This window comes from Pongo abelii, chromosome 14, assembly GCF_028885655.2.
Source record: "Pongo abelii isolate AG06213 chromosome 14, NHGRI_mPonAbe1-v2.0_pri, whole genome shotgun sequence".
NCBI lineage: Eukaryota > Metazoa > Chordata > Mammalia > Primates > Hominidae > Pongo > Pongo abelii.
This window is the reverse complement of record NC_071999.2, coordinates 51319054-51337592: the sequence shown is the minus strand read 5'-3', so window position 1 is coordinate 51337592 and position 18539 is coordinate 51319054. Positions and strand designations below refer to the sequence as shown.

The 18539-nt window shown below is 43.2% G+C and overlaps 1 protein-coding gene across 8 annotated transcripts in view; it reads left to right on the top strand.

The window, feature by feature from the left end:
- RUBCNL (rubicon like autophagy enhancer) overlaps positions 1–17900 on the top strand; it is a 45927-nt gene extending 28027 nt beyond the window's left edge. For 4 of the 8 annotated variants that reach the window (XM_054529028.2, XM_054529027.2, XM_054529029.2 and 1 more), the window contains exons 8-15: positions 1166–1311; positions 4314–4378; positions 10513–10751; positions 11529–11590; positions 15258–15411; positions 16029–16119; positions 16542–16623; positions 17362–17900. In XM_054529028.2, the coding sequence (XP_054385003.2) occupies positions 1166–1311; positions 4314–4378; positions 10513–10751; positions 11529–11590; positions 15258–15411; positions 16029–16119; positions 16542–16623; positions 17362–17518 (996 nt within the window). In that variant the 3' untranslated portion in view covers positions 17519–17900. Of the gene's footprint in view, positions 1–1165; positions 1312–4313; positions 4379–10512; positions 10752–11528; positions 11591–13043; positions 13181–15257; positions 15412–16028; positions 16120–16541; positions 16624–17361 lie in introns of those variants that run through there. The other 4 variants (XM_024231069.3, XM_054529030.2, XM_024231072.3 and 1 more) reach the window with 2 other exon arrangements.
- Positions 17901–18539: the final 639 nt, after the last annotated feature.

Genomic DNA, 18539 nt, shown 5'->3' with positions numbered 1-18539 from the left:
GTACATGTTGATTCCCTTATGGAACACACTGCTCACTGCTGTCAGAGAGCAGGCAGCCTTCTGAGGGTAGAGAACATTATGACAAAGGCTAAAATAGGGGTAGGGAAAATGCCCTCGAAGTGCAGAGGAAGGAGTGTTTAATTTTACCAGGGGAACTTAGGAAGGCTGATTGCAGATTTCAGAACTTGAGCTAAGTATTGGGCTGGCCAGAACTGTGGCAGGTAGAAAGGTTGGGGGAGGACGTTCTTGGCAAAGGGGAGCTGCAGCAAAAGTGGAGGGGCATGCTATGCTGTTGAGCAGAGTGATTCAGTGCGATTGGATCATACCCGTTTGTGAGTATTTGTGTGTGAGAGGTTGTTCTTTATGGAAATAAGGTTTGAATGGTAGTAGCCAAATTGTGGAGGATGTAGAATGCTAATTTGAGAAGTTTGGATTTTATTTTATTTTATTTATTTTTTGAGATGGAGTCTCACTCTGTTGCCCAGGCTGGAGTGCAGTGGCACAAGCTCGGCTAACTGCAACCTCCGCCTCCTTGGTTCAAGCAATTTCTGGCTAACTTTTGTATTTTTAGTAGAGACAGGGTTTCACTATGTTGGCCAGGCTGGTCTCAAACTCCTGACCTCAAGTGATCCGCCCACCTCGGCCTCCCAAAGTGCTAGGATTACAGGCGTGAGTCACTGCACCCGGCTGAGAAGTTTGGATTTTAAATGACAGTAGGAAAGTCCAGTGGTTCAGCAGGGAGGCACTGAACATTTATAAGCAAGGGGAATGGTCTTAATAGAGCTGTTTCTGGGGAAGACTAATAATGATAGGGGTTCTGATTGGTAGCATTTGTCAGTCTGTTGGCTAAGAGGGGTGAGGCTTCTGCTATTCATAAATGCATTCCAGGTCAAAATGACCTACTTAACAGTAAATTTGAAGTCTGGAAATAAATGAACTAAAAATACTAAGAAAAGTGATCTCATCTGAATGGCATTTAAAGCAATTCTCTTGCAGATGGCTTTAGAGATGTGGAGGGCTCTTGGTATGCCCTTTAATTCAGTTAAAAGCACTATTAATTTTTCATGGTAAATTTTAATGTTGGAAATACATTTAGATGTTCCTTTAATTTAAATTATTTGAAATATGTTTAAGTTGTTCCTAAATTGTTTTATGTCTTATGCAGGTTGTAAATGAAGAGTGTGTCCGAAAAGACTTTGAATCCAGTGTGAATGTAGTACAGGAAATTAAATTTAAGTCTAGGATCAGAGGGACTGAAGACTGGGCTCCTCCTAGATTTCAAATAATATTTAATATTCATCCACCACTCAAGTAAGTATGGGCTGCTGCTTGGGCCTCCAATCCATTTAAATCACATTGTGACAGATCCCACCTGACTCTATGGCAGTAGGTGAAAAAAATACATATGCTAAACAACACAGGAAAATTTGTTCTAGGGAAAGGAAAGTTGGCTGTATTTTCTGGCTTAGGTTTTTTTTTTTTTTTCCTCTTGTTTACCATGGACTTTTGGGGGCTCTGTAAGTTTTGACAAGTTGAGAATTCAACTATGCAACCCTAATTGTGAATATTGCGTAGCAACTGAAAATTAAATAGGCTTAAAGGGGATTTTTTAAAGTGGCTAATATCAAAACTTAAAAATTATATACAATAATTTTTTTTAATTTGTTTCCTTTTTAAAAAAAATAGAGATGGGGTTTCACCATATTGCCCAGGCTGGTATCGGACTCCTGGGCTCAAGTGATCCGCCCACCTCAGCCTCCCAAAGTGCTAGGATTACAGGTGTGAGTCACCTCGCTCAGCCTATGATAATTTGAAAAGACTGGACCGCTTTATCTTCCAGAACAATCAGTGTGAAATAAAAATGAATGAATAAACTTCTAAAAAAGGAACATTTAATCTTAGGGAAAGCACTTATAGTTAAGAAATGTTACAGAGGCCGGGTACAGTGGCTCACACCTGTCTGTAATCCCAGCACTTTGGGAGGCCTAGGCTGGGGTCGGGGATCACCCGATGTCAGGAGTTTGAGGCCAGCCTGGGCAACATGGTGAAACCCTCTCTCTACTAAAAATAACAAAATTAACTAGGTGTGGTGGGCGCAGGCCTGTAATCCCAGCTACTCAGGAGGCTGAGGAGCAAGAATTGCTTTAACCCAGGAGGCAGAGGTTGCAGTGAGCTGAGATTGCACCACTGCACTCCAGCCTGGGTGACAGAGCGAGACTCGATCTCAAAACCAACAAAAGAAATGTAACAGAATGTAAATAAAAATATGTTTGTTCTCTAAGAAGTAACAAAAGTTCTAAAAGACAAAACAACTAAGATTATGCAAAAAAGGAAATAAACCTATAAATTTAAAGTAATAGTTTAATTGTAATTTGTTTTGAGACTATAGGACAGATTATGGACAAAGATTATACACAAAACATTTTAACCAAGTATAATTTTTCCATCCCTCTTGGTTTGTATTCAATTTGATGTGCAAACCGCCAAGCGTTACAGAGGGACCGGTGAGGGTTGTTGACTGTGCCCAAGGGACTGGAGAGGGGTTGACGCTGCCCCATGGAGATGCCTTATAGACTAGATCTTTCTTTTGTTTTTCTTCTTTTGAGAGAATGCCAACAAAGTCTGTGGGGCTGCTTGGTCAGAACTCCCTGTCTAGGCATTGTGAGAGGTCGCTTTCCTTAGCCTGGGGTATCTTTTCTTTAGGGGTTTCCTAGATCCCCACTATGGCACCTGGGCAGAGATTTAGCATATTTTTACCTTGGCCATCTTTGCTGATCCTGAACTGTAATCAAATTTTACAATTTCCTTGGTATTTCCAAGTCACATGTAAAACTATGGCATAAACAGTTCAATAGAAAATCCCTCAGGCCGGGCACAGTGGCCGATGCCTGTAATCTCAGCACTTTGGGAGGCCGAGGTGGGTGGGATCACCTGAGGTCAAGAGTTCAAGACCAGCCTGGCTAACATGGCAGAACCCTGTCTCTATTAAAAATTCAAAAATTTGCCAGGCGTGGTGGTGCATGCCTGTGGTCCTAGCTACTTGAGAGGCTGAGGCAGGAGAACGGCTTGAACTCGGGAGGTGAAGGTTGCAGTGAGCCAAGATTGCACCACTGCACTCCAGCCTGGGTGACAGAGTAAGACTCCATCTCAAAAAAAAAAAAAAAAAGAAAGAAAATCCCTCAATGGAATGGAATATCTCTTACCAGAAATGTTTGATTTGATTTCTTTGTCTTATATTACCTCTTATTCGTCTAAATTTCTTTAGGTCCATTTGTGAATTTCCCAAGTGCATCGTCTTTTGGTGTACGGCCTCCCTGAACTGTCTTCCTTGTATCACATGTCTCTGGTTCTCTCTAGAGCTGGAACCCTGTACATGGGCATCGAGACCTCCCTAAAAACACCTTGGAGTTATCAGTGACATTGACTTCTGCTTTGGTTTTAGCAGAAGCTTTTTTTTGTTTTTCTTTTTTTTGAGACAGAGTCTCACTCTGTCACCCAGGCTGGAGTACAGTGGCGTGATCTTGGCTCGCTGCAAGCTCCGCCTCCTGGGTTCACGCCATTCTCCTGCCTTGGCCTCCCGAGTAGCTGGGACCACAGGTGTCTGCCACCACGCCCGGCTAATTTTTTCTATTTTTCGTAGAGACGGAGTTTCACCATGTTAGCCAGGATGGCCTTGATCTCCTGACCTCGTGATCCGCCTGCCTCAGCCTCCCAAAGTGCTGGGGTTACAGGCATGAGCCACTGTGCCCGGCCTAGCAGAGACTTTTAAAGAGACGTAGCTTTAAGGCGGGGCACAGTGGCTCATGCCTGTAATTCCAGCACTTTGGGAGGCCAATGTAGGAGGACGACTTGAGGCCAGGAGTTTGAGACCAGCATGGGCAACATGGAGAGACTCTGTCTCTACAAAAAATTAATAAATAAATAAAGCCCAAAAAAGCTAGCTGAGCATGGTGGTATGTACATGTAGTCCTAGCTACCTGCACAGGAGGCTGAGGATTGCTTGAGCTGAGCCGAGGAGTTTGAGGCAGTAGTGAACTATGATCGTGCCAGTGCCCTCCAGCCTGCATGACAGTGCAAGACTCTGTCTCAGGAAAAAAAATTAAAATAAAAAAAATTATTTGTAGCTTTAAAAGACCCAGAGATTTCAACTAGAAAATTGTATTGAATAAATCTGTTTCTCTCCCAAATGAAAAGTGACAAAGTTAAGGCCCTTAGTTGAGAAAAGTATCACAATAGCAATTTCTTTTCTAATTAGTGAAAAATGTTCCATTGGCCTTCTCTGAAATGTAACTAGTATTATTTTTCGTATTCAGGAGGGACCTTGTGGTGGCAGCCCAGAATTTTTTCTGTGCTGGCTGTGGAACTCCAATAGAGCCTAGTAAGTATGGATAATGGATCGCCTGCTTATTATGTGATGACAAGGTTCAGAATAGCAAAGTAGGGCAGCGCATTGCTTGTGTAAGAGACACCTTTGATGAGAAGTTGTTATAAGAGCTTCACAGAAGTTGCCCTCTTTTTCATGAGGAGTCCATCATGACTGACACGACTGTGTGACCAACTAGAACCGAGGACACCAGGACCAGCCTCCTAGTTCTCTCCCTGTTGGGCATCAGCTCCAGCCACGTGGCCTCCTGCTGCCCCTTGAAAATGCCAGGCTCACTTCCGACGTATTTGCATTTGTGGTTTTCTCTCCCTCAAATGCTCTCCCTGCAGACACCCCCATGACAGATTCCTTTGCTTCTTTCACATTTTCACTCCAAAGTCACGAAGTCTTCCCTTGCTGCCCTATCTAAAATGCCTGTCTTGCCCCACTGCTGGCCACAGACAATCCCATGAACATTTTATATTACCCATCCTTATTTTTTTTCTTTATTTTCTTGCACAATATTTTCTTAGAAGTTCCTTCTTATTTTGTATTCTTAGCACAGTCTTTCTAAAATAGTCTCTTATATTTTACTAATATGTCTTATTATTATCTGTCTTCAACACTAGATTATAAGTTCTGTGAGGCCACATGTATTGTCTGTTATATTTATTACTTTAGTCCCAGCTTCTAGAAGAGTGCCTGGCACGTAATAGGTCCTCAAAAGATATTTGTTGAGTAAAGAAATGGCTTAACAAGGAACTAGCCAAACTTCTCTGAGAGAGTTTGAGGAGGTAGCCTGAGAGGATCATTCCTGGGCCAACTGAGGCCTAGAAGATTAGGCTTTCCTGGGCCAGGCACGGTGTCTCCCACCTGTAATCCCAGCACTTTGGGAGGCCGAGGTGGGCGGATCACCTGAGGTCAGGAGTTTGAGACCAGCCTGGCCAACATGGTGAAACCACATCTCTACTAAAAATACAAAAAAATTAGCCAGGCATGGTGGTAGGCTCCTGTAATCCCGGCTACTCAGGAGGCTGAGACAGGAAAATTCCTTGAAACCAGGAGGCAGAGGTTGCAGTGAGCCGAGATCGCACTATTGTACTCCAGCCTGTGTGACAAAGTGAGACTCCATCTCAAAAAAAAAAAAAAAAAAAAAAAAAGCTCGGGCTTTCCTCGGTCAGAAATGCAAGTTTCCCCCTTGAGACTGGAAATCACTTGTTCTGCTCTGATGGTACCTGTATGTCTGACCTGCAAAAGGCTGGAAAGAGGAGCTTTGTGGAAAGAGTTCCCTTAGCCTTTGATAGTTGGTTTTTGAAGGAAAAAGACTATGAGGAGCTCCTACTTCAAGAGATAAAAATAGCAAGCAGGAATCGATCTGGGCTTCCTCTCCCACACTGGATGATAATGCCTGATGGGCATCACCACTGTTGCTGATTTTCTTTGAATGAATCATTTTCCCAGCACGTCTAGTGGGGAACATGTCTCTTTGGTTAACCACTGTATCCTGGCGCTTCCGTAAATATCGAATGCATGAGTCAGAAACTGTACACATATGACTATCGCTCCACCAACTTTTTGTTATTTCCCTAAGCTTGTTCAGGTGTGGAGATGTGTGTCTGCACTTTTGTACAGTAGCCTTGCCCTCAGGGAGCTTGCTTATCATCTTTTAGGGAAGATACACTTATCAGCCAAGTAAGTGTATGTAACACAAAGTGATGTACGTAACAAAAGAGTCAAGAGTGCCGTGGGATTTACAGCAAGGGAACTTCATCTGAGCTTGAGAAGATGGGAGTAAGAGGTTTCATCGGAAAGTGATTGCCCACAGAAGTAGGGGTGTTTGTCATGTGCAAAGGGCCTGTGGCAAGTAAAGAAACCCTGTGTGGCCAGAGAGTAAGAATAGGAGGAGAAAACATGCTGCAGAGGTAGGCAGAGCACAGATTGTAGACAGCATAGAAATAATTTTGGGCTTTTCCTGTTAACTTCCTCTAGCTTCTAGGATACATTTTGTTTAACTTTTGACTTTGAGATAATTTTAGACTTACAGAAGAGTTGCAAAAATAGTAGAGAGAGTTCCTGTACACCCTTCACCCAGCTTCCTCTGCTGCTAACATCTTACATAATCATAGTTTCAACCTGAGAAATTAGCATTGGGTACAGTCCTATTAATGAAACCCCAGGCTTTATTCAGATGTCACCAGGTTTTCAATAACATCCTTTATCTGTTTCAGAATTCCATGTTGAAGTTAGTTGTCATGTTTTCCTTAGTCTCCTTCAACTTCCACACACTGAACATGACATTTTACCCTTTACTAGTTCAGTATATCCCAAAAATAAGGATAAGAAACAAGTTATCACACCAAAAAAATTAAAAACAATTTCCTATATTGTCTACTTCCTAGTCCTTTTTGTTCTTAAGGTATCATTTATGGCTGTTTTTTCCATCTAGGTTGCAGTCAAGTTTCATACATTGCATTTAGTTATTGATTCTCTTTAGTTAGCTTTATTCCAGAACTGCACTATGCAGTATGGTAGCACTAGCCCACCTGGCTATTTAAAATTAAATTTAAATTAATTGAAATTAAGAATTCAGTTCCTCAGTCACACTAACTACATTTCAAGTACTCAATAGCCACATGTAACTCATGGCTACTGTATTGGACAGCGCAGATATAGAACACTTTTATCCTCATGGAAAGTTATACTGGACATCTCTGTTCCAGAATATTTCCCTTCCACCCCACCCCCTGATGCTGACTTTTCATAAAATGAGGACAATTGTGTTTTAGAGCAGGATTTCTCAACTCCAATACCATGGACTGTCGTGGGGGGTCCTGTGCACTATAGGATGTTTAGCAGCATCAGTAGATGCCAGAAGCAGCTCCCAGTGGCAACTGAAAATGGCGCCTGACATTTGCAAATGCCCATGGGAGACAAAATCACCGTTGGCCAAGAACCACTGGTTTAGGTCACTTTGTATTGTTCTGTTTTAGTTAAAGGGCTTAGGAAACTAAAAACGATGGACATTAGTGTATTCTGTATTGATACTATAACAGTATGTATTCAATAAAGCTTGATGAATGAGTGAATGGATATTGAGTGTATGTTGAGGAGTAGATGAAACTGTTGCTACCAGAAGCTCACAGGTGTCTAACCCGGAATTTCTCCTATTTCACTGAATTGACTAACTCAGTGTTCATGGTGACTCTAGAGAACATAACTATCGTGAATAACAAAAAACAACTCTATTTATTTGTTTGCTTTTAAACATCAACTCAGAGTATGACCTGGGTCTGAGGGGCAGTTTGGGCAAGTGCAAAGGCATTATTAGCTCCCTCTCCCTTTCCCACTATCGAATGCAGCAGAGGAGGAGTGGGACATGATGGCTGTGGGCTGGAGCTTTGGCATTCCAGGCTTGGGTTGGAATCCTGCCTGCCTACATACTGTTGATGTGGCCCTGCGTGTTGCCTAACTTCAGTGTCTTGTGCTTTTATCAGTGAAATAGGGGAAATAACCGTCCCTCTCTCACAGACTTTCTAGCACAGAATGACATAGTAAATGTAAAACATTTAACTGATCTGTGGCACAGAGTAAGTGTTCAGTAAGATTCGTTTCTGTGGTCACTCCCAGCCAGGCCTTGTTTATTTTTTATTTTTATTCTTTTGAGATGGAGTTTCACGTTTGTTGCCCACCCAGACTGGAGCGCAATAGCGCAATCTCAGCTCACTGCAACCTCTGCCTCCCGGGTTCAAGCAATTCCCCTGCCTCAGCCTCCTAAGTAGCAGGGATTACAAGCATGCACCACCACTCCAGCCTAATTTTGTATTTTTAGTAGAGATGGGGTTTCTCCATGTTGGTCAGGCTGGTCTCGAATTTCCGACCTCAGGTGATCTGCCCACCTCGGCCTCCCAAAGTAATGCGATTACAGGCGTGAGCCACCACGCCTGGCCAGGCCTTGTTTATTTTTAAAGCCATTATTTGGAAATGATCTTCAGAATCTACAGCGTGCGGGTTCTACAGCAGCTGCTTTCCCATCCATGATTTCATTAATCCTCCCAACAATGGCAACTAAGATTTGTGTTATGCTGTATGATATTTCAATTACAAAGACATACATGACTCAAACTATGAATGATAAATATCAAACTTGGTTCATGTCAGAACCTAGTGTTGAGGGAGGGGCACATAGGAGACTTCGACTGAATTGTTTTCTTTCTGAAGCTGGGTAGTGAGTGCACAGGTATTTGTCGCATTATTTTTTATACCTTTTGTTTGTTAATGTATTTTATTAGACACATTTCCAAAAGTGGTCAATGAGTGTTTATTTTAGTAGGTTAGAAAGTGCAGTGGGCGTGGTGGCTCACACCTGTCATCCCAACACTTTGGGAGGCCAAGATGGGTGGATCACCTGAGGTCGGGAGTTTGAGACCAGCCTGGCCAACATGGTGAAACCCCATCTCTACTAAAAATACAAAAATTAGCCGGGCATGGTGGTGCGCCCTGTAGTCCCAGCTACTAGGGAGGCTGAGGCAGGAGAATTGCTTGAACCCAGGAGGGAGAGGTTGCAGTGAACTGAGATCATGCCACTGCACTCCAGCCTGGGCAACAGAGCGAGACTCCTTCTCAAAAAAAAAAAAAAAAAAAAAAAAAAGTGTAAAGAGCAAAAATTCCTTCTTTCCCCTACCCTCCAGAAATAGTCACTGTTGGTTTTTTGGTGGGGATCCAGACAGTGCATATACATTTATGTGTATGTTTATATATATGTTCTTAAATAAAATTGAGATCACATTATACCTATTTGTAACTGGATGTCCACTTCCCATGCTCTTCCATGTATTTTATGGGCTGTATGGCATTTCATGTTGAGTGCACCATACTTATTTAACCAATTGCCCTTCGATGGACTTTTTGGCTGCCACCCCCATTATAAATGTGCTGTAATGAACACCTTTTTATATCACTGTGTGTGCCTGTTAGCACTTCTGTCTGATGGAGTCACGGAAGCAGGATTACTGTTACACATGTAAGAATTGAAGTCTATCACAAAAATGTCTTCCTACAAATTAGTTCTATCAGTGCTAGACATAAGTGCCCTCCTCTAGATACTGCACCAGTTCTGGGTCTTCTAAATTTACGACAGGCTGAGCCAAAACAGAGTATCTCACCTTTTCTTTTCTTTTCTTTCATTTTATTTCGATTTCATTTTATTATTTGTCATCAATTTGTGACAGGGTCTCACTCTGTTGCCCAGGCTGGAATGCAGTGGCATGATGATGGCTCACTGTAGCCTCCACCTTCAAGCAATCCTCCTGCCTTAGCCTCCCAAGTAGCTAGGACTACAGGCACACACTACATTGCCTGGCTAATTTTTTTTTTTTTTTTTTTTTGTGGAGATGGGGTCCCACTATGTTGCCCACGCTGGTCTTGAACTCCTGGGCTCGAACTCCTGGGCTCAAGCGATCCTCCCGTCTTGGCCTCCCAAAGTGCTAGGATTACCGGTACAAGCCACTGTGCTCAGCCTCACTTTTAAAATATGCATTTTTTTTTGTTTCTGAGATTGTTTTTCTCTGTTAGTAATCTGCATTTCTTCTTTCCATGAATTACCTATTCCCATCCTTTGTGCATTTTTGTATTTTTTTCTCATTGATTTATCAAGGTCTTTATGATGCTGCTTCCTAACATTGTATATATACTGCTTCACAATTTATAAAGCACTTTTCCTATGTGTAATATCACTCAATCCAGTTCTGAGTTGCATTTTGTGGTCTCAGAATAGTTAGCCTAATCTGCCTTCAGTCTTCCTGCTAGTGAGAGGAGTCCGGATTCCCACCCAGATTTCCAGATCCTAAAATGAACGTTCCTTTCGCTACACTGCAGTTTGCAATTTCCATCTTCCAAATCCAGGAGTATTTTGGGAAGGTTTTGTTTTTCCGACATCTGTTCCACAAGAGCAGAGCTCATGAATGGCCATGATTTAATTCCCCAAGTCTCTGCCTGAGCCTTCCCAGCTGTCATGAGGTTGAGTATGGCTTTATCATCATGAAACAAGTCATCAGAGTCTTTGAATCTTGCATAGGAATTGGAAGTCAGGGGTATACCAGGATAGGTTTTCAGCACCAGGTGCGGCACTCACCCTCCGGTGTGCTTGGCAGAGTTTGTGAAGCGGCTCCGGTACTGCGAATACCTAGGGAAGTATTTCTGTGACTGCTGCCACTCATATGCAGAGTCCTGCATCCCTGCCCGAATCCTGATGATGTGGGACTTCAAGAAGTACTACATCAGCAATTTCTCCAAACGGCTGCTCGACAGCATATGGCACCAGCCCATTTTCAATTTGCTGAGCATCGGCCAAAGCCTGTATGCAAAAGCCAAGGAGCTGGACAGAGTGAAGGTGAGCCGCAGCCCCAACCCCATCCCTCTCATTGGAAGTGTCCTGTGGCAGGAAATGCACTTCACACTAGCTTGGGGAACCCACAGATATATCCTCTAAGAGGCAAATGGATCATAAAGCGAGTGAAGCGGCTGGGCGCAGGGGCTCACGCCTGTAATCCCAGCACGCTGAGAGGCCAAGGTGGGCAGATTGCCTGAGGTCAGGAGTTCGAGACTAGCCTGTCCAACATGGTGAAATCCCATCTCTACTAGAAATACAAAAAAAAAAAAAAAAAAAAAATTAGTCGGGTATAGTAGCACATGCCTGTAATCCCAGCTACTTGAGGAGGCTGAGGCAGGAGAATCGCTTGAACCCGGGAGGTGGAGGTTGCAGTGAGCCAAGATTGCACTACTGCACCCCCCCAGCCTGGGTGACAGAGCAAGACCCTGTCTCAAAAAAAAAAAAAAATAGTGAAGCTTATACTTTGGAGCCCCTCTCCTGCACAGGCTCTTTCCAAGGCCCCACACTGAATCTTATACTTAGTATTATGTTTTTCTTGAAGAAGGCCCCAAAGTTCTGTAAGTTTTAGGTTCTACAAAACCTGGATCCATGCAGGGCACACTCTGTGGATCAGCGGACTCAGTTGTGAAGCCTTGCTGTATAGGCTGTTTGCTTTCAAGGTTTGTTTTATACAAATGCAGCATTTCAAGGTTAGAAATAACATTTAAATTTGACTTGCACTTTTCCCATGTCATTTATTACATTTAACTTTCCCCCGTGTTTGGTTTCTCCCATTAGGAAATTCAGGAGCAGCTCTTCCATATCAAGAAGCTGTTGAAGACCTGTAGGTTTGCTGACAGGTACCATTCTCAGCTGGGACAGGCTGCCTTCCCTCCATACATCTGCTAATCCTATTAGTGCCTCCTGCATCTGGCGCCCCCATTACACAGGGCTTCTTAGCATAGTGATGACCTCATGGCTTTCCTTGGGAAATCATGCCATCTCTTTGAATTACTAAGCCAATAGTGGAATGCATTAGTCTGTTCTCAAGTAGCTAATAAAGACATACCAGAGATTGGGTAATTTATAAAGGAAAGAGGTTTAATTGACTCACAGTTTCGCATAGCTGGGGAGGCCTCAGAATCATGGTGGAAGGTGAACGAGGAGCAAAAGCACGTCTTACACAAAGAGAGAGCATTTGCAGGGGAACTCTCCTTCATAAAGCCATCAGATCAGCCAGGCACGGTGGCTCACACCTGTAATCCCAGCACTTTGGGAGGCCGAGGTGGGTGGATCACGAGGTCAAGAGATCGAGACCATCCTGGCCAACATGGTGAAACTCTGTCTCTACTAAAATTACAAAAATTAGCTAGGTGTGGTGCTGCATGCCTGTAGTCTCAGCTACTTGGGAGGCTGAGGCAGGAGAATCGCTTGAACCCAGGAGGCAGAGGTTGCAGTGAGTCAAGATCGCACCACTGAACTCCAGCCTAGAGACAGAATGAGACTGTCTCAAAAAAAAAAAAAAAAAAAAAATCAGATCTCGTGAGACTTATTCACTACCATGAGAACAACACAGGAAAGACGTGCCTCATGATTCAATTACCTCCCACCAGGCTTCTTCCATTATGTGGGAATTATGGGAGCTACAATTCAAGATGAGATTTGGGTGGGGACACAGCCTAACCATATAATGGAGAATTTAACTCATTAAGAAGAATGGTTTAGTTGGAGGATAAAACAACTCTAGCCAGTGACCTTTTTATTATTATTATTGTTATCATTAAATTGTGGTAAATACATATAAAATTTACCATCTTAACCATTTTTAGAATACACTTCAGTGGCATTAAAGTATTAACATCGTTATGCAATCATCACCACCATCCAGCCCCCAAACTCTTTTCATCTTGCAAAACTAAAACTCTGTATCATTTAACAACTCCCCATTCCCTCTTCCTCCTAGCCTAACTCCTGGCAGCCACTATTCTACTTTCTGTCTCTATGATTTTGCCCACACACATGCCTTATATAAGAGGAATCTTACAGTATTTCTTTTTGTGACTGGCTTCTTTGACTTAGCATAAAGTCCTCAAGGTTCATTCATGTTGTAGCATGTGTGAGAATTTCCTTCCTTCTTTTTTTTTTTGAGGCGGAGTCTCGCTCTGTCGCCCGGGCTGGAGTGCAGTGGCGCGAGCTCCGCACACTGCAAGCTCCGCCTCCCGAGTTCACGCCATTCTCCTGCCTCAGCCTCCCGAGTAGTTGGGACTACAGGCGCTCGCCATCACGCCTGGCTAATTTTTTGTGTGTTTTTAGTAGAGACGGGGTTTCGTCGTGTTAGCCAGGATGGTCTCAATCTCCTGACCTCGTGATCCGCCCACCTCGGCCTCCCAAAGTGCTGGGATTACAGGCGTGAGCCACCGCGCCCAGCCAGAATTTCCTTCCTTCTTAAGGTTGAGTAATATTTCATTGTATGTATATACTACATTTTTTTAATCCATCTATTCGTCCGTGGACACTAGGGTTGCTTCCCCTCCTTGGCTATTGTGAATAAAGTGGATATGACCATGAGTATACCAGGGGCCTTTTAAAACCCCTTATAGGGAGGCATGTCTAACCAAGTGGGACCATGGTCTTCAAAAATTCTACTTTAGAAGTTTATCGTAAGGACATACCGAGGGATATAGGCAGAGATTTAAAGTATAGTTTTGTTTTGTTTTGTTTTGTTTTTAGACAGTCTCGCTCTGTCACCAAGTTTGGCATGCAGTGGCACAGTCTTGGCTCACTGCAGCCTCTTCCTCCCAGGTTCAAGCGATTCTCGTGCCTCACCCTCCCAAGTAGGTGGGATTACAGATGTGTGCCATCACACCTGGCTAATTTTTGTATTTTTAGTAGAGACAGGGTTTCACCATGTTGGCCAGGCTGGTCTTAAACTCCCGACCTCAGGTGATCCGCCTGCCTCAGCCTCCCAAAGTGCTGGGATTACTAGTTTTGTTTTTAAATAAGAAAAAGCGTTAAAAGTCTATTAAGAGGTATTATGCTGTCTCCCTGGGTGATGGGATCATTGGTACTCCAAACCTCAGTGTCCTGCAATATATCTATGTAACAAACCTGCACACATACCCCCAAATCTAAAATAAAAGTTGAAATTATTTGACAAATCTAGGTGTTCATAATAGGGCAGTACTTACATTAATACCATGTCTGTAGAATAGAATACTATACAACCAGGAAAGAGTTAGGCATGAATTCAGTGAGAGAGAGATTTTTAAGTAGAAAAAGCATAGATTACTCAAAGAAGTGAAGATTATTTATTGTAGTTGGTGGAATTATAGAGTTTTTAAATAAATGATTTAGCTTTAAAGCGTTTTTTCAGTCTCTGATCTTTAATGATGATGTATTGTGTTTTAATTAAATTTTGGGGGAAGGAGCATATATTCTAGAGTCATTTGGTTTTGAGCCTTTGCTTCATGGCCTTGGCATGGCATTGGTCTCAGGGCCTCGGTTTTTTCATCCACAACATATAACAATACCTATACTTCCTACCTTGTACAAAAATTCTTGAATATCCGTTCTGGGCTTCAGATAAAAAAAATTAGTAGATCTGTGTTAAGTCCAGGGGGATGGTCAGCACAAACCGATCATTGCTGGACTGAGTGTTAGACACGTGTCGGGGGACCATGAGGATACAAACGGAGGCGGCATTTAGCTCAGTTGGGAGTGAGATAGGGTAGAGAGCAAGCAAGGATTCCAGGAGAAAAAGGCTGAGCTTGAAGAGTAAGGTGGAGCAAAGAAGAGGGATTGGGGATTCTCCAGGCAGAGGATGCTGCAGGAGTGGGCACCTCAGGCTGGGTGCAGAATTGAAGAGAATTTGGCATTGTAGCATGCCAAGTCCAGTGTAGGCCGTGGCTGTCTTGGAAGTGCAGGGAATAGTGCTTCTACTAGCCATTGAGAGAATTCAGGTCGACACCTGCCAGGTTTGGAGAAGATGAAGTTTTGAATGCCCTAGGGACCATGACCACTGGCAATTGGCTGCATGAGCCTTAAGCTCAGTGCCTGACTTGTGCATTTGGAAGTCATAGGCTTGCCGAGTGAGCGAGAATTCTCACAGCTGAGCCAACAGTCCATAAGGCTGATAGACTTGAAATGTAGCTGGAAGAAATAAGGTAGGAATTCTGATTACTTAGTAATCAAAGGGTACTAGGTTCACATTCTTTAAGACCTAAAAAACTAATGCTCAGTTTTCTTTCGCTCAATGTGTGCATGGGCAGGCTGTAAGAGATGCAGGTCTCTGCTTATTCAGCTTTTTGAAATCAGCTTTCATGGAATTTTAACTTCCTGGCTTCCAAGCAAACTTGCAACATGTAGAACGGTGGCAAGCATAGTTCACTGTTGTTCTTGGAGCTATTTATTTTTTAAATTGAGTTAAAAAAATTAAGTGTGAGTGCCAAGAGAAAACAACTGGCCCCATTCTTCCCCGGCCTCTGTGTGGGTGGGTTTCTGAATTCCTCTTTGTTTCCTCTCTGGCAGTGCATTAAAGGAGTTCGAGCAGGTGCCGGGACACTTGACTGATGAGCTTCACCTGTTCTCCCTTGAGGACCTGGTCAGGATCAAGAAAGGGCTGCTGGCACCCTTACTCAAGGACATTATGAAAGCTTCCCTTGCACATGTGGCTGGCTGTGAGGTGAGGGTGCACCCGGAGCAGATGCGTTCCCAGTGCACCAGGGCCTGTGCTGGGTGTTCCACACTTGACTTCATTTAACTCTCACAAACCCTGAGGGAAGTGCCGGTGACCTAGTTAGAGATGAGAAAACTGAGGTCAGAGCTGTGAAGTAACAGCTGAGATACCCCTGCTGGTAAGTGGCAGAGCTGGGATGCAAGCCTGGACCAATGGACTTCATCTGGGTGCCAAGTTCTGCTCAGGGCCCACTCTGCCCTGATGCACCAAATATAGTCATGTGGAGCCAGGATTCAATGGAACAGGAAGCTCTGTGTCTACATGGATTGAAGAATTGTAGTGCAGCAATGAGAAATGAAATTAGATCATGTCAGAGTGCGTGTTTACAATTAGGACCTTACTCTGGTACTTTAAAACTTCTTTGATGTGGAATTGGATGAATATACATTTTTCTTTTTTTTTTTATTCTGACTCATTCATTGCTGCAAAACACAATATCCTTTTCCTTCTAGAGGCTGGAATCATAGACACTCAAACACTGATGTTTATAAAGTTCTGTAATAGTGAAAACTCGGCTTCTCCATCAAGAGAAGGTTGTAACTTTTTGATGTCTTCTTTTACAGCTGTGTCAAGGAAAGGGCTTTATTTGTGAATTTTGCCAGAATACGACTGTCATCTTTCCATTTCAGACAGCAACATGTAGAAGATGTTCAGGTATCTTAATAATTTAATAACATAAGCTTAATAATAGGTTAACTAGTTAAACTAAGTTTAGTAACTTAAGCACAAAATTAACTTAAGCTGAATAACAGCTTAATAATTTAAGCACAGTTATTTAAAGTACAGTCATGCTGGTGTGTGCTTGTATGCTGGATTGGAGATAATGAAGTTTTGGGCCAGAAGGAGGAGTATTTGGGTGGGGCAGGGATAAAGGATAATGTCTTCTGGTGCAGGGTTTGGATAGAGGAGATGGTCCCTTTGTTGCCTATGCCCACCTCTCTGTCTTGTAATTGGATCATTCATGGCCAGTGGTGAAGTCTCTGGCTGCTTTTGCGCCACGGAGGCAGAGTTGAGTAGCTGTTGTAGAGACCGCATGGCCACAGGGTCTAAAACATTTGCTATCTGGCTCTTTACAGAAAAGGTTGCCGACCCTTCTACGGTATTAGTGCCCGAGAGAATCCCGTGTTCTGTAAGCTCTGTTTCATGGGAGAGATCCTGGTAATGAACTCTGCCTTCACCCTTGATAGGGGCATATCCTCCTCTCAGGCCACTCCAGTGTTGTCTCCCCAACCCTTTAGGCAGTGTTGCAGGACTGGCTCCCCAGCAAAGAGACTCTGGGGCAGAGATTTGCCTACAAAAAGTTTCATGTTCTTCAACTTAATACCTGTAGGGGTGTGCAGGCAGCAAGACTGGGAGAGGGAGAAGTTGAACTGTGGTGGGGTTGCAGTGGAGCCCTCAGCTCATCTCACGGGGAGCTCTGGAGTTTGGTGGCCTTTCAGCATTGTTCCAAACTGGGGACAAATTGGGGCCGGCCTACTCACTATATAGTGATCAGTCATTGAATGCAGGCTGGTGCCAGGAAGGGGACAAAGCAGCTTTCTCGATGTAGGGCCATTTCTAGAGAAACAATGTGGCTTCCCAAGAGTTATCAGCCACCAGCTCTCTCAGCAGCTGGGGAAACGCCTGCCTCAATGCTTGGGCAGATCCAGGGGGCACTGCAGTGTCCGTTACATCAGGCTGTCTGAGCCTCCTGTTCATGACCTGTTGGAAGAGTCCAACAGGTCTGCTGAAATGTGACCTGCTGAAACGTGAGTTTCAGCCTGGCTGATTTCTTTTTAGAAGACTCTGGGCTCTGGATTCAGACCCTCCTCCCTCCCTAGGATGGAGACGAATGTCTGCAGAAATGTGAGAAAACAAGATAGCCTGTTTGCTGACGGCTGTCTTCCTTGCTTGCAGCGTGCAGGGCTTGCTTTCACAAACAGTGCTTCCAGTCCTCCGAGTGCCCCCGGTGTGCGAGGATCACAGCAAGGAGAAAACTTCTGGAAAGCATGGCCTCTGCAGCAACATGATGCCCCTGAGAACTGTGAAAAAGACTGTTCAACATGCCTTATGATAACACCGATTTGTGTCTATTATTGGTGACATTGTTTGAGATATCGGGTATTGTATATTAAGGAAAAAGATGGTCTATATTCTCTTTATTGCATATACTTAATGTTTCAAAAGAATGCAGATTCTGTGATTAAGCACAGGGTTGATAGTGGTTTTGTTTACAAATGTTCTGTTTTGGCTGCTATTGGTTTTTCAAAGAGGTTTTTATACTTTTGTATTTGAATAGTTATGTTTCACTGATGCTGAGCCAGTTTGTGTATGTGTGCATATGTATGAACTGTAACAGACAAGATGAATTACTCTGGTCAGAGTAATTCTCTTCCTCTAAAGCTTGTTTGATGAAACTGGTTGGTCCTTTCAGTGAACAAAAATATGACCCCAAATCTGTTTGCTCTGGCTTTTATTTCTTCAGGAAACAGACTTCCACTTAAATGCCACTTTGTGATTGTGTCAATCATACACATTTTATTTACTCCAGAGTTTAAATAGAGAGTACACATTTCTTCTGCAGATTTATTTCATGATGAGTTTGAGTTGCTTAGCAGGGCGTGTAGGTCCAGTTGAAGTGCAGTTTGAAGCAACTGCTTCTAGATGGCACTCTTTCAGGTGGCACAGATCGAACCTGTATTTGTCATCTCTGTTCCACACACTGCAATGTCAAGGGACGCAGAAGTGAGTAGAATTCCATCCCTGCCCTTGAGAATCTTGCTTTAATAGATGTAAAACTGAACATAAGGTATTTGCAGATTTAAACAAACTGGGGGAAATAATGAACAGTGTGGTTCTAGTAATAACATTAAAATCATAGACATCGACTAATAAGGTTAAATGAATCACAAAACCTTTATGAATTTCTTTTTTCTAATAGTTCTTATATGTTTTCCTGAAACACGTGACCCTGTTCTTTTTTCTACTTTCTATAGAAAAAAGAACTTGAGAAAGGGGCCTTGAGGCTGGGTCCCTTCATGGTATACCTTTAGACTGAACGGTTTTCAACCTAGGGCTTGGGTGTTATATTCCCT